General features: G+C 39.2%; 1 protein-coding gene across 2 annotated transcripts in view; it reads right to left on the bottom strand.

The window, feature by feature from the left end:
* Window positions 1-14,977, bottom strand: part of MYOM2 (myomesin 2) — a 79,749-nt gene extending 64,772 nt beyond the window's left edge. Inside the window, exons 1-7 of one of the 2 annotated variants that reach the window (XM_052809879.1) lie at window positions 14,873-14,977; window positions 9,597-9,674; window positions 6,809-6,942; window positions 5,655-5,774; window positions 3,860-3,998; window positions 3,534-3,691; window positions 2,555-2,647 (exon numbers count right to left, since the gene is read on the bottom strand). In XM_052809879.1, the coding sequence (XP_052665839.1) occupies window positions 2,555-2,647; window positions 3,534-3,691; window positions 3,860-3,998; window positions 5,655-5,774; window positions 6,809-6,915 (617 nt within the window). In that variant the 5' untranslated portion in view covers window positions 6,916-6,942; window positions 9,597-9,674; window positions 14,873-14,977. Of the gene's footprint in view, window positions 1-2,554; window positions 2,648-3,533; window positions 3,692-3,859; window positions 3,999-5,654; window positions 5,775-6,808; window positions 6,943-9,596; window positions 9,675-11,256; window positions 11,320-14,872 lie in introns of those variants that run through there. The other variant, XM_052809880.1, reaches the window with a different exon arrangement.
* Between the last annotated feature and the right edge of the window lie 1,642 nt (window positions 14,978-16,619).

The following is a 16,619-nucleotide window of genomic DNA, read 5'->3' as shown; positions in this document are numbered from 1 at the left end:
GAAATTGTGTCCAGTTACTACTTTAAGATGACAAGGTGACGTTCTGGTTTTAGTGCCTCAAGAATTTTTCCACTGGGATCAAGGAATACTCGTAGGAATAAATATCACACTAGCAACAGAAGGAAAAAGTTCACTCCCTGAGCTTCACTGAAGCACTAGAAACATAGCCAAGAAATTCCAAGGCCATTCTGAGCGGCTGTGGATCCAATGACACACAGCTCAGCACTTTGGTATGAACAGCTGAGAAGAGCACAGAAGTGGATAGGTAGAAAACCCCAACAGTTCTACTTCCTGGAAAAAAATAATATTCCAGATATATGTGTACAAAGATATGTATGGAAGATCCAGAGTTAACTGATACATGTTTTTATAAGAACATTAATAATATATATATATCTTAACCACTACCTATACATCCATTATTTTCAATACAAGAAACTCCTAATATTAGTAATGTACTATCAAAATGTTCTTCTATTTCCTGCATGTAGATTTTGTGTCTTTTGGGACAGAAAATACTGCTGATGGTCAAGTTTTGAAATAAAATAGATTAGCAATAAAGAAATAAATTTAAGGTTACAAATTTCAATTTAATATATAACTTTATGGTAAATAAATCATAACTCTGGGTCTACAATCCCCCAGTATTCTTTTAAGTGGAGAAGTGAAACCTGTGGAAAAGCTGCCAGCCATCTTCAGGTGGCAAAAAGACCACACTGCCAGCCAGAATGAAAGAGAAAAGGAGCAACAGTCTCTGAAGATGACAGCTTGGTTAAACATGAGGGAGCCTGCATGAATACATACAGGTCTGGGACTAGTAAACAGTGGGTGATGATGGGTGGGTGTGGGAACCTTAGTGGGTGCCAATAAATGACTCTGTGGTATGTCTGAATAAATATGGCTGGGTCTGAACACTCCCAAAGCTGATTGTGGATGGTGTCTACATGACTGATAAACAGCACAGGAAAGAGAAAAAAAGCACCAAGGGGATGTAAGCCATTAGTACCCTTCAGCCTGATTGCTACAGATGCTCAGAAAGCAGCACCAACACCAATTCTCATTTCTTCAAAAAGCTATTTACTCCCAAAATGTCACAAAAAGAAGCTATGTACTACATATCCAACATCTGGACTCGCCGAGCAGTTGCTCATGGACACTAACCAAGGGAAATAAACACAGTCATTCACTGGCAGGAAGTCACAAAAGTTTCATTCCTGACTGTCACTCACACATCCAGACAAAGGAGAGCAATTTCCATTTCCCCGGCTGCAAGGGAGGTGATTGCAAGAGGACAACCTCTTTCTATCTTTTGACCTCCTGCTCTTAAGTCTGAAAGTAATGTAGGTGGGAAGAATCAGCTGCATTGAGACATCTCATGGATACAGAGAGCAGTCAGCAAGTTATCTGTGGACTGGGGGTAGAAGGCTATGAGTATCTTAGAAGTACTCATAAGTACTGTTACTCCTTGGGAAGCATCCCTTAAGAAGCAACAACATAGTGATTCTTGCTGCCAGCTTCTGTACAGGGATATGCTTTTCCCATCCTGAGCTATGAAAAGGTGGACAGTTGGGCTGGACTTTGCTGCAGGTTGACAAATGCAAGGAGTCCTTCGCAAAAGCAGAAGGAACGGTGCACTTGTTTTCTGTACTAATGCCACAAGGCTGTGCTCAGGGCTGCTTTCACTGCTGACAGATGGAGACAGGGTAGAAGATGACATGTTTGGCTAGCCAAGTGTTAGCCACAAATACTCCAGCTGTTTCAGCACAGCTGATGCTTGTGTTCTGGAGAAATTAAAAGGGGGGGGGGGGGGGGTGTCTCTGCTCTAGATATTAATTTTCTTTTTAAATACCACAGTCATGTCCTCATTTTTCTTTGGGTTTTTATATTTTTAAAAAAAGCTTATACCAAGTCACATGTAACATGCAATACTTCAGTTGTTTAGGATAGCACAGGATTAGTTTTGGGAAGCTGTTCTACCCAGGCATTTTCTATAGCACAATGTTAACATCCTTTTGAAAAATAAAATTAGTTAAATTAGAATATTAAAAAAAATAAAATAAATTTACACTTCCTTACTTTTTGGAGAACAAAAATATGGAGATCAAAAAGTAAACAAAACCTAACATATAATAAAACAAATACTGACGACTGGATATCCTTGCCCTGACCAGCTAAATTTTTGCTTACCTTAAAGAGCTTCGTCATGGCAGGATCATAAAATACACAGAGAATTTTCCACTTTGAATGCTGAGAACATATAATTCTAATAAAAAAGGAACTACCATTTTTTCAGCTACTTACCCCTTCTTTTCTATCTTGTTGTAGATTGCTGGAGTTAAATAATAGAAATAACTAATTTTTCATTTCATTTTCATGATCTAGTATTCAGCTACTTAGTGAACCTTCTCTAGCTTAAATGTGACTACCAACAGAGAAGTGTGCTGAATTTGACTCTCTTGCAGCCTTTGTGTGAATTTTTAATTGTATTTGATACAAAAAACATTGTGCAGAGTATATAAAATTCCCCAGAATTGTATTCCCCAGAATAATCTACCTGTTTATATGCAACACATGTACTCCGTATTTGCTTTCAATTCTGTACTTTGTTGGATCACTTGCAGGGGTAATCAATTCCTCATTTTTGTACCTGACAATAAAGAAAAAATAAACTCATTAATATCAGCTACTATTCACTGCGTTAATTTAGTAGATTTTTATATCCAGATATCATTTACTAACATCTGAACTCTCTCTATAAATCTTCTCTACTTGCATAGAGTATTTTCCAGTATGTATGGATATATACACATTGGGCCATGAAGGCAAAGGGGGACCATCATTGCAGTAAGAAAGTGGAAAGAGAAGATGTGCACCCAAACCGGAAGAGTAGGCAGTGAGTAGAGAGAAGATGGCATGTGACTTGAACTCACCAGTCCACTAGCCCTGACACAAGATGGGAAGCAAATTTTGTCTTAGATCGCAGTAAAGCACTTCAGCACAAACAATGGAAGCAGCAACAGGATTGTGCCTCAGGTTAGATCTTCACAGTCCAGCCTGGGCTCTCACACATACAGGACAGCACATGTCTGGAGAGGAGCGCAGCTTCAGGGATGTTACATTCATGTCCACCTCAACAGAGTGTGACACAAAGCGAACACAGATACAGCCCATGACAGCAATGGTGCCATGCAAGTTTACTCAGGCTTAGCAAGTAGCCTGCAAGCTCTGTGTATTTTGCCATTTGCTAGTTCATCTTCAAGGAACTCAATGGCCGGAAAGACTGGAATGCCTTCCACAGTCTGCCTTCTGAAATACTCGAGTTTGCTTCTCACACCGCACAGGGCCATTCAGCAAGCTGTCCTCCCACACCTTCCACCGCAGTATCAACTGCTACGATCCAGCACAGCTATGAGGATTATAAAGGGGGTTTAACATAGCCATTATGTATGTGACACTTACCAGTTATGCCATAACTTCCAAATGAAAAAAGCTTAACAACATTTTTAGAGGGCTAGGAAAGGCTGGTCTCTTACCATTGTACAACAGGGGTGGGAAATCCTTGCACAGTGAAGCAAAGGCTCACAGACATCTTTTCCCAGACAGTGTGAGACCTCAGGCGCACTAGAATTTCAGGAGCTCGACTTATCCTTTCCTCAACAGCGTGTCTTTCCAGAGCCATATTTTCTTCTACCTATTAAAAACAGGAAAAGAAAAAGAAGCATCTAGCACCAGACTCAAATGGGGTAGAAGACCTAATCTTAGATCCACAAAATTAAAAGATGCTAAATCACCATTGGCCTAAATGTCAGTATATCTTATAATTCTGCTTGGATAGGAACAAAAAGATTCAGCACTGTACCATCCTTTGTATAGTAAGCCTATCCAGATGTTCTCTAGCACGATGCCTGGCTGTGTGAATCTCTTTTTCCAAAGCAGACAACTCGCTGGCAAACCGGATCCTTTTCTCGTCACTTGCGTGAGACTTTTGTTCATGAGTCCTGTAGGACAAGAAAAAATATCAGGTAAGAGTAAGCAATATGAAGCTTTAAGATTTTCACTCATGCACATTAGACAACTGAGGGCTCTGAAACAATATCAGCAAGATGTAAAATCTAGTTTAGGAATTACTCTTAGAGTCTATCTGCCTATCCTAATGAGCATGTGAAATGAATATGAATTTTCCTCCATTTTCTTTCTCCCTGTATATGTGGTGCCATAGCTTCAGGTCTTGAAAGCTGGTGTGGTCACACTGATGTGGTACCCCAGAGCCTTAGTCCTCTGGTAACTGAGATCAAGAACCTACCTGGCTTCCTTCTGGCCCCTAATTTTCCTTCCCATGGACACAATAAGGCATGTTCTGTGCCTGTTCACACCCTGACAAGAGTTGGGCCTTGCTTATGGTGTGCCCTTGGCTCTAGCACCTGGGAAGCTCTGCTAGCTCCATGGGCTCTATCAGCTGACCTCACCTGAAAGATACAGACCAAGGAGTTCACAAGAATTTGATGAACCACTGCATGCAAAAGAGCTGTCCTTGGACAAGGGTGAGTGGGAAGTATTATAGAAACTACCAGGAAAAGACAACATTTTGAGAAATTTGTGGGTTGTTCCCTGAAAATTTAACTCCACAGATTTTTCAGAATTCCTAAAAAAAACCCAAGTCATAAATGTTTTTAGTAGGAGCTACCTCAAGCTCCTGCATTCATGCTGATTCAGTAAGCAGCCTATACTACTCTTTGCCTTGCCAACAGGACAAAAGAAGGGAGCTGAATATCAGACATTTCTAACATGACTGTCATTATAGAATATGGCAAGACTCTTAAAGCATAACCCAACATGCCATGAAGCAAATGAGAAGACTTGCAGAAGTTCAGTGAACAGTAGATCAAGACATTATTTGTCTGGTATTTTAAAAATATTTCTTTGTATCATTTCAATGTACTTTAAACCAGCCTTGTTCTGCCATTGTTTTTTTATATTGACAAAATTTAAGACAGTTTTTTAAAAATAAATTAGAATATACAAATCAATTTGATTTTCCTAGAACATTCTGTTTCTAGGACATATATTTCAAAACAATCAAAGTACCAGAACCATACAGATGTATATGATTTTTGCAACACATTTTCTACAAACAAGGCAGAGTTCGTTCTTGTAGTATAAATTCTCTATGTCTTTGGTGCAGTCACTGTAGAGCATGGCAGAGCAGAAACAGTCAAATTCACTAACAGGAATATTGCCGTCAGCACATTTACTATAGGATTTCATATCAAGGCTGTAACTGAGATGCGACAGTAAGCCCTTTTGATATTAAGGAAATAACTCAAAATGTTTAAATTGATCCAAATCAGGAATTTAGGAATAGTGGAGTAGATCTGTTAAAAAATGAGTTTTGGATCCCAGGCAGATTCTAATTTATTTTGGTTTTAAAGCTGTTTTCAAGGGTCAGAGTGGGCATTAGGGGAACAACTCTGGGTTGAAATATGAGATTGAAAGTGACACACAGTCATTTAGTACTCCAGCCGAAATAGATTAGTGAAGAACAGTGACAGAGAAGCCTCCAGTCTTGTCGACTCTGGAAAGAGCCCTAGCAAAAGAGCAATAGTAAATGGGACCAGAGCCACTACACAGGTCAGATGAGACCAACAGAGCTTTACCTTTTCCTGGATTCTTGCATTGCTTCATGAGCCAAGGTGCGTGCCCTCCTGGCACAGAGTCTACATGTCGTTTTTCCCAAGCCAGATGATTCATAATAAGCAGCCTGTCTGGAAGCAGCCCTTCAAATATAAAAGACATTGTTAAAACCCAGCAATTCCAGTAAAACATGAACTCACAAAAGTCAAAGAAATTACTTTAAATGAGCTGAATACCATGATTGAGCACTGTTCAGTGAGAAACCTGCTTTGCATTCCTCACTAACTGCACTAGGGTGCTGATTCTCACTTGTCCTTCAAGGGCTTAATGCCCATCATCTGTCACTGGGGATCATTAGGCATTTTATTTCATTCAGGTCTATTAAATTTATACTTCTCTCCGTCTCCAATCATTCAAATGCTAGGATAGCACTTCAGTGAACCACGAAGGTACCAGCCTGTCTAATACACAAATCACACAGAATCCCTATAACATTGTCTATTTCTAAATATTCCTGCCTTTCTACACTTCATAAAACCTTCTGCATAAACTCTCCTCTTTCATAAGGGAAGCTGGACAAGCTAGAGAGCTAGCTGGGCATCTTAATTACTGAGGAGGGAGGACAGTGATTCTTAAGCAACCAAGATTCAAAGCTCCAGGCTTTGAGGTACAAAGAATGTGTATCTTGTGGCTAAAACTCTGAGATTTCACATGAAAGGAATTAAACCTTTATTTAATTTTAAAAAAGCAAATTGAATGACAAAAACTATAATTAGGAATAGCCAACTTCAGGAGAAGGAACATCCTCATGTTGTATGGAAGAACAGGTAAAAACCTGTTTCTGTGATTTACAATAAATTTCATGGCAATTTTTCTTAAGTCAGAGTTTCAATCGGAGCCTAAAAGGAAGAATTTCCAACTTGGAGGTAGTAAACAGGACAGATCCTGAGCTAAAATGTCTGTGTAGGTGAGTTGCAACATAGCTATAAAGTCTAGCTATACTGGTGGGAGACTATACACAAGGAGCATCCCAATGAAAGGAATTGGAAAATTACCATTCTGAATAAATCACAATTTGGGGGGGCAGAGGGGGGAAGCTAAATATCTTGATTTTAAGAACTGATTACTCAAAATAGAAACCTCTCTATGCTCTGTATGTGAAACACATGGCACTTACTTTCTTGCTGCATATTCCTCAAGTACATATCTTGTCTGAATGTTGCGATAGGACTGATCGAAGTGCTTATGCCTCCTCTGGTAAAATGGCACCGCTACTGAAGACATATTTCAGTTTGTTACAATCAGTAATTCCTGCAGAGAATGAAATCACATTTAGCCATATATTTCAGACGCTTAGGTTTAATATTTTTTGATACGTAGACATGTGTGTACATGTACAAATGTATAAAATTCCATCAATTTATGACAAATAGAGCCATCGCTGATATATATGGGTACCTCAGGCTGTATCTTATCAGCCACACAGTGTGAGCTGTGGAATCATAGATGATAGAGCTAGAAGAGAATTTGTCGGATCATTTTTCCCCCTTCTGTGCAGATGTCATGTAACATCTCCACAGAAATTTCCAGGGACGGAAATTTGACACCTTTGGGGGCATTTTGAAGTGTTTCATCTCTCCACTCTCCAAGCTTTTTTACTTTGTCCCTTGTTGAAATTAATGTTCACTGTTTCTTGTCCAATTCACCATGACAACAAAAAATAGACTGTATTCACCCACTTTTGCAGCAGCCTGTTGAAGATTTTGTTCACATCTCCTTTCAGCTCTCTTGTTTAAACTAAACAAAGGAGGCTCATCCAGTCTTTTTGCATAGGTTATTTTTTCTAGACTTCTAATCATTCTGGTTGCCCTCCTGTGGACTTTCTCCAAAGCATGGCATAGTTTGACCAGTATTTGGATAGAAGCTTCTCAGAAACGTTCAGGGAGCTCCCAGAAGAAGGAGTGGGAAAAGCACGTTTCCCACTTACTCGGAGTTAAGCAAATTCCCAGCCATGGCATTAAAAGAACCTGGAGGTGCCCACACCCCTTTGTGCTCATTAGAAATACAATGACAACTTATTGTTACCAGCCATGTCCTGAGTAGGTGCCAGCTTGTGTAACTACCGTCTGCTGAATAAGTCCCATTTACAGTCTCAGTTGGATGTGGGGATCTTTACTCCTGGGCCACTTGGCAGAATTCCAGGAGGGCAACCAAACAGCCAACACCTTCCCCATGAGATGGCCGTGCTTCAGTGACAGCAGAAGCAATTTCCCAATATAAAGTCTATAAAGCAGCTTGGGCCAAATCCTGAGCCTTTTAGTCGGGCAAATTCCTGCAATAACATCTAATTTCCTCCTGAAAGGTAAGGAGCGCCCCATTGTTATACTCCCACGCGGGGTGCAGCCTGTCAGCTCCGCTCCAGAAGCTGGGGTACAGGCAGAGGCATGGCCTGGGACCCCCCTCAGGGCTACCCATGGGAAGTGAAGCAACACTAGCTCATCCAGGAGCCATATTAAGAGGGTGTCAGGGTCCTGGGGGCAGCAATGGACCTGACTGTCCCTGCCCAGCCTCCTCCAGGGCTCCCCCCACCCTGCCCACGGCCTAGGACCCCACTGCAGCCCCCCAGGGCCCTGCCCAGCCAGGGGCCCTGCCCAGCCATGGGCCCTGCCATGCCTCCAGCTCCCCACAGCCCGGCCCTGCCCAGCCATGGGCCCTGCCAAGAAGAACCTGCCCGTGATGGAAATCCTCAGCCCCACACCAAAAGCCTGCATTTGTAACAAAAAGTCCCATAAGTAGGCGGCTTCATTATGTGTAATAAAATAGAAGCTCCAGGGGATTTGAAGAGAAATCTTATAAACTCATTTGGATACAACATGAGATTCTGCTACTTAATTTCAAAGGCATTGGTACTGACCAGTTTTAGGCCATGGTCTGTTTCCTATCAAATATCTGGAGATATCTGCTTTGGGGACAAAAATGAGCAATATCCACATTAAAATTTAATTAATAACTGTTTCAGGAAAAAAGTAGTTTCTGGTAAAATGAGCTCTAGCGCAAAATTGAAGAAATTCAGTTACTACGTCATTGTCAACTTTCAAATTCCATGTAATTTTTTTTGTTTCATTAATCTTTTTACTGTGTGAAAAGTACATGCAATCATTGTACCTTAATAAAAAATTGCTAAAAATAGGTTTCTAGATGTTTATTACTTATTCTGAAAGCAATCATGGTTTTTTATTAATATCTCATGTTTTCAAAAATTGTTTTGCAAAATCCCCATTTGAGAATGGGAAGCAATGATAAAATTGTTGAAAAATTACAGATATTATCAAGACTTTTGCATGAGTTTTTAAAGTGTGACTTGCTAACATTTTTTCTAATTGTATTACTAGCCAGAATGTATATGCAGAAGAAATAATTTTCTACATTTCATTGCAGCAATTTATTCTTGAAAAATGAGAGCTAAATTTCTTACACAACACATCATATTTTTAGAAAGAAGAATGTAAGATGATCCAATGAAAGACTGCAATTTAGTTTAGCAAGTCACTTCATTTTATGTGTTTGTTTGGCAATTTTGCCTGAACTGTATAAAATTAAATCCAAATTAATTTTTAAAAAAACATGTTTTATAGGCTAAGAAATTGAACCTTTAAACATGGTAAAATACCTGTAAATACCATATTTCCAGCATATAGTATTTACCAACAGAAGAAATGCTAGTTATTGATTAAGTAGTGTAATAAATTCCAGCTGTGCTTGTTAGTTTCAGGTATTCAAAAGCAGTCAGATGCCCCCCAAAACTTACATCAGCTAGTTTTCCAAGAAAAAGGCCTCTGCAGGAGAAGACAGTAGGTATCTTTAATAGCAGATACATCATATTGAAAAAAGTCATGAGATCTAAAGAGATGAGTTTTTACAATTTATGACCTGATAGCTGCATCTTCTGCATAACCTATAGTTACCTTTTCAACACTTTTTCAAGAGATACAAGAATGACAAGTCACACGTTTGGGAATGAGAGCTTGGCAAATTACCAGACACTGCAGGACAAAAATAAAACAGGTTTACATCATTACTACAGGACATTAAAGAAATATATTACCACATTTCTAGAGAAATAAGAAAGTTAACATGACCCAAGTTAATACAGCACAGTGCAGGACCTTGCAGAGATGCTAGCTTACCTGGGTGCCCACATGCAATGCTGAGCTGACAGGGACCTATTAACTCATCATACGACACATTGTCTCAGTTACATGAACACGGTTACACAGACCCATGAGCAGCCTTGGCTTCTCCTAGTTTTGGTATCTGTACATGACATTACGCTATACCTGCAGACATCAAATACTGGTTTTCTTCCTGCTGTCTAGCTGTGTGACTACTGTGTATATGACATTCGACTTCCCCCTTAGTTCATACATTAACTGGACAGTTAATGGTATAATGTTCCCTCTTTTCTATTTTTAATTAGCCTTTTCACCTAAATGAAGGTGCAAAGGGCAAACCCATAGATTAACCTGACTCAGCTGTTAAGTGCTATTCATGTTTACATGTGGCCCAGTTAAATAAGTCTGTGAATTTATCAACATGCAATTTACATGTTGCTATGTATATAACTCCCACTGAGATCTGACATATAAGGGTTGCAGAGTAATGCCCGTGTGTATGGATGGATCACGGTCTGGATTATTTTCATTTCTGAGATAGGAGAAAACATCTTTCTCATTTACAGTTCAGCCTTTTCCACTAAATATAAAACTTACATTTTGATTAGCATATCTTCTTTTATTAATCAGCACCCAGGGTTTCTCAAAATTTGGGTTCAGATATTTTTCACATTTACTCAAACAGCCTTAGAACAGAAACAAGTGTAGCCATCCACTCCCAGCCTCCATACAAGCAATTAACTGAGTTTGTTAGCAGCCAGACTCATTTTGCCTTCTGTTAACACAGAGGGGAGCTGCCTGGCAACAATTCCAAATGTAATAATTATCATCAGTTAATTACAATGATGCTTGCAGGGTATGTATTTAGCACTTAATAGTGCTGCAAAGACAAGTATCGGAAGAGCAAAACACAGCCCCACTGTAAAACCAGCTTCAGCAGAGTCTACAGAGCATGTAGTGTATCTTGAGTTCATGATAAGAGAAGTTTCTATTGTATTCCTAGGAACAATGTGTTGACTCTGTTCCTAGTTTTCCACGGATACACATTTATGTGAGGTGTTTGAAATATATACTAATATTTAGTCAACACACCACTAATAGTTAGATAACATGATACGCACATGACAGCTTAGCCCCATTGAAATTATCAATTTAGATGAACCAAGATTTTATTACCGGCAGTGGCTGGAGACCTAATTATACTGGCAAGTCAATTGGTGGCAGTGACTCAAAAGCAAGATGCAGGCAGTGGTCTGGCAGAGGCATTGGGGAAAAAAACCCAAAACATTTCCCAATGGGAAATTGAAAATTCAACAATAAAGAAAATGCATAAATAGGCCAAGAGAGAGACAAATTAATCTTCTGGATACTTGTAACAAAATAAAAAGCAAATCTCAAGTTTTATTCACCAAGTTCTACTGGTATGCGACTGCAAGAGTTACAGAGAACTTACTGAAATATATGGCCTGTGTGTCACAACTGTTGAACTTCATCCATGCAGATCCTATTAATGGCCTTGGGTTTCAAGAAAAAGACCTAGAGTTACAGGACAAGATGGTCCTAAAACTTTTAGTCTCTCACCCAACCTTTACTTTTTTGGTGGAACACATTGCCATTGTATTCCTACCCTTTATTATTATTATTATTGTTGTTGTTGTTGTTATCATTATTGTTATCATTATTCCTATTTATTTCTATGACTGTAAAGGCTGAGGATATCAGAAGGACCTAAACTGCACTAATCTATGTGCTGCATAAACCACTCAGAAGACTATTAAACCCAAACAAAAATATTAAGTCAGCCAAAATGTCTTTAAGGATTAATGGCGTAAAACACAGGTGAATTAGACTGTTAAATCAGTTTACACAAATACACATTTCCAAATGCATAGCAGCATGTATATAACAATTTATACTTGGTCATGAGTAAAAGACAGAGTTCCCAGGCCAGGATATGCATAGTTTCATGCCATAGTAATACTGATCTGAATAGAAAGCAATAATCTAGGACCACGTGACAAGGGGCCACATTCTTGAGCAGAGAAGCCAAGGGTCTGATATAGACATTGTTAGTTTGATAAGTGAGTTAATTTAAGATTTAAAGGACAGGCAGTAAATTGTAGCATGATCATTCACATAGCTTCAGAGAGCAGGCACACAACCAAATAAATTGATGGATGGGATTGACAAATGCCACGGGAAGAACATGGTTGTGCTCACCATAGATAGACAACTTCCATTCCCAGACTCAGGAGGCTCCTGTCATGAGCAATGTACTATACAGCATGTACTTTCTCTGCCTGACCTGTCAATGCTACACCATGCAACATGCACTTTCTTTGCTCATCTCTGTCCTTGTCCATCTGCAGAAGTGCCAAAAACAATTCGCGGGTTCTTGCCTGCCCTCACGTAGCCTATCCTCCACATTCTGGCTTAAAGATCAGTACATCCTGCTCCTACATGCATATCTTCATTCTTGGTCTTCCTCTGTATCTCATCTTTCTCAAATATCTTTGACCTTTTGTATTGACTTGAAGGTTTGTCCTGGTTTTCCCATGACATAAACAGTGTTTCCTCTACCTGTCTGTAGTTCTGCTTGTTGTTCTCGACATTGTTCAAATCTAAGTGTTTTTAGGAAGCCCTGTTTTGCCAACTTATACTTTCATGGTACATTAAAGCCTGTGATATTTATCTGATAAAATATATTTAATTCCATATCACCTATATACCACCACCAAAGATAAAAGGAAAAGAAAAAAAAAAAAACAACCTTCTAGTCATCAGTTGCTTCTAATGACCAGTTTAAAGAATTACCATATTGCCTCAGAAAACATGTGGTCCTTTCCAGATGGTTATATCAATCCTGTAGAAATTGCAGTAGATAATAACATAAGAACGTTTTCCCCCAGGACGCTTACTTTGGTGGAAATCTTGTAAAACCAGCATGAATCATTATGCAGCTCATAGACACTGCAGTCTAAACCAGAATGGGATGTAGAGGGTCTGGTAACATCTTCCCCATTTTGGTAATAAAATTTTAAAACACTAATATGTCTCTCCAGTCTTTTATCTCTGTGTGCATGTGTGTATTTAGATCTCACACAGAAAATTATGTTCTGTGGATGAAAAATGATGAACTTAAAAAAACACACAATCTACTGTCATTTTAAAATGCTTCTGTCTTTCCCATTGAAGAGTTTTTTCCTTTTGCATAATAAGAATTCAGTTTTAACTTTTCTGACAACAGAATACAAATGCTTCAGAAATTAAGAAAGCATATGGAATTCTCATTTGCATAAACCCTGTGGAATTCCAGACATTACTCAGCAAGCTTTGAGATTCCTTGTCTTTTCTTTTCTTATGTCTTTAGCTACATTATAACTGGTCTTACGTTTTACTGATCATAACTCTTTTGCATGGGAATAGTATTATCCTAGTTTCACAAATCAATTTTAAACAGAAATCTTGTGGAGAACAAGTTCAATCTGGTTCAAATCATCCCCAGAAGTGCATGCATTGCTTTTCTCATTAAACCTAAAAATGGAGTTCTCTCATCTATTGCTAGTCATCTGAATATCCAGCAAAGCAACATTTTCAAGCAGCTGACAATACTGGCCATCACAGGCATGTCTATTCTTTATTAGGAATTTCATATGTTTTGAATGAGTAAACTTTTAACATTTCACTACATCGAATGATTCTGCTTGCAAAGACATACAGGTAGATTAAGCAATTTAGTGCAATCGTTTGGCTATGGCACATGTGTGATTAGTGAGAATGCACACTTTGACCTTGTAATAGTCCCTGAATGGTTTGCTTCATCCACTAGCCATAACAGTTAGAGTGGAGGCAATTTGGAATATTCCATGGGTGGTCACGGTCATAGCCACAACCCTTGATGGAGTTAACCATCAGTTTTGCTCTGTGGCAAGTAGGTAGAAGGCAGAGCCACGGGTACCCTTCCCTCCAGCAGGGTCATTGCTGTGCAGGGGAGCACCAGTTCCTGCATTGTTGTAAGTCTAAAAAAATGTAATTTCAGCTTTTCTGTGACTCTCATGATGGAAGGGAGTGGAAGCCTCCAATGTGACTTCTCTTGCCATGTCCCTGTTATAAGCTAAGCAGTACATAGCCCAGAGATGGTACTTATGTAGATGCTTTCTTATGAATTCATGATTTTACATGACTGGGAATTAAATGAGGCTGAATTTGTCCACATTGACTTGAAGCCTTGCCGTCCTAACATTCCAAATGCACAAAGAGTTGCAACATGTTCCCACAAAAGTTTCAAGGTTTCCCTCACTTGGCAAGTGTATTACATCCCTTCAACTGGACAGCAAGCAATGTGAGACAGTGAGATGGTGAAAGTCACTTCCCATCATACTAACCTTCACTATCCTTCATTATGATACTTTCATTGGCTCATAGGTATTATCAACACACAGGTGTAGTTTCAAGAGCATGAACATGATTTCCCAACACTCTATCAGTGGTATTTAGCTGGAATTTTCATGTGGCACAGAACACATCGTGTAGCTTACAGCAATACAGACACCAGAAATGTATCTTCTGAAGGCATGTACTTGAAAGTATGGTAAACAAAAAATAAAAGTATAATTCTCTGTCCTAGCTACATCCCATTCTTCAGCATGCCAAATAGTTTTGCCAGCTACTGTAGGATTTTATGCTTAATTATTTACGCACATACTTCAGATAAATCATGTTTTGTCTCTTTATATAGTATAGCACACAAGAAGGTGGCGTTGCCAATATATGTGCAATTGGAGAAGCACATATACCAATAGGCTATGGATTGGTATAATCAAGTTCTTTATATACAGAAAGAAACAGAGGAAATGTAATATACAATAAAATCAGGCTGACTATGCACAGAATAAAACAATTCAACTTTACTTTTTTGTTTGTCTTTTCATAAATCAGTCTGTGTTGTGCTTATTGCTTGTTTTCCCCAAGGAACGTAATCCATTTTTTACAGAAAAGCACCCAATATCCTCCCACAATCACTCCTATTTGTTCTGAACAAGAAAAACCTAGATAAAAAATGGACTTACCAAGGGATATAGAAAAACTGCAAAGCAGAGAGGAAGACCAGCCTTTCCCAGCTTAGTAAACTCTCACTGAGGAAAACAAAAATAATTCCCCTCCCTAAAGGCTACTGCCCCTTCACTCCCATTTAAGGGCAGATGCAGTGCTATATTTAGAACCAACCAAGTGATTCTCCCAAAACTGAGGTCAGCCTAATAGGCAATAAGGCTGGACTATAAAGACAGAAGAAAAGCTCTATCCCATATGCAGTTTTATACTCTATTTTAATAAAAGATAGACCTCATTCCTAACAAAAAACAGTTATGTTAGAAGTGGGGTTTCTTTTCCCAGCAACACCAAGCACATGGGGAACAGTTTAATGTCAGAAAACAGTTTAAGCTTTTTATTTAGTAATGATTGAAGTTTTAAAATAATCAGAAACTTACTTAGAAGACCAGTGAGGAGATGTAAACTCCAGAATCTTATTAGTAGAGACATGAGAAACCCTCAGTGCCTCAGGCTGTAAAATGAGCCTCCCTGTTGCCTCCTTAAGAGCTCCCTGGATTTGAGAACATGGCTGCAATATGTGAAAGCATAGCAACTGTATAAAAAGCCTGTTAACATAGATTTAAAGAAAGTCCAGTTCCTACTCACTATTTCCATCTCTATAATGTCACCAGCCAACCTGAGAGAGATTTCTCTGTGTCTTGTAGATAAAGTAGGAGGAATTAATATGTATAGAGCCATATACAGGCAGAGGAAAAAGCACAGCCAAAGAACTTGATTCTGTGAGACCCTGATCATCCCTGATTACTACCAACTAAAATGGAGACTTGGTGCCTGTAGGGCTCCTAGTTTTCTATCCAGAAGCTCCAAGGCACCACTGTGGTGGCTCTGACATGTCCAGATGCAATGGGGTAGCAGCACTTGCTCTGCAGAGCTGGTGAGCATGGGCTCAGTCCCTCTGCCCCGTTCTGGTGGTATGCAACCCCATACGGATTTGTCCCATGACATGAGCCCATATGGGGGAAGGGAGGGAAGGGTAGGAACTCTGACAAGGCATTGTGACAAGCCTGAAGAAATAATCACATTCCTCTCATTCTGTCTGGAAATAGGACAATGTGTCTGGGAAAACCTAGCTATATGGCAGACCTAATCACACCTCATGACTTGGCCCATAATGACTCAAATCCAGTGAGTCAGCAACATACAATAAGTAGGGAATTCATCGATGTTCAAAGTATTTGAAAATAACAAGATCTATTTTCAATTTACTTATATAGGAATGGGGTCAAGACCAAAGTCACTAAATGACAATTAAGATCTTCCAGTGCTTGCTATAAGAAACTTTGATACATGAAAAATGCTCTTTAATGTAATGCTTTCTTCTTATGCATATACATATGGGAAGCAGAGCAAGATGTGGAAAAGCCTTTAACCTCTTACCACATCCACAGTATTCATCCAAGTTTCCTAAATAGCTCTGGTAAGGATCTTTCCTACTTTCTTATCGTCTAGGACTACCATTTGCTTGACACAGACTTCTCCCTCCCTCCCATTGATCTTAAATTATAACTCAGTCTGACAGAATTAGAACTACAGAGACAGACACAGTGGAATGACTGCATATGCACAAAGCATAGATGTTCCTTCAGAAGCAGCTGTCAAAGTAATTAGCATGTAATAATCCAGAGCAAACCCACTTTACTTACACAGCTCCTTCTCTCCTATTGCATTTTCCTGTGGGAGGTAAGAAAGAGGTCAGTTTTCAGG

Source organism: Harpia harpyja, chromosome 15, assembly GCF_026419915.1.
Source record: "Harpia harpyja isolate bHarHar1 chromosome 15, bHarHar1 primary haplotype, whole genome shotgun sequence".
In the NCBI taxonomy this organism is placed as follows: Eukaryota; Metazoa; Chordata; class Aves; order Accipitriformes; family Accipitridae; genus Harpia; species Harpia harpyja.
The sequence above is the reverse complement of the archived record's forward strand: the minus strand, read 5'-3'. Positions and strand labels throughout refer to the sequence as shown.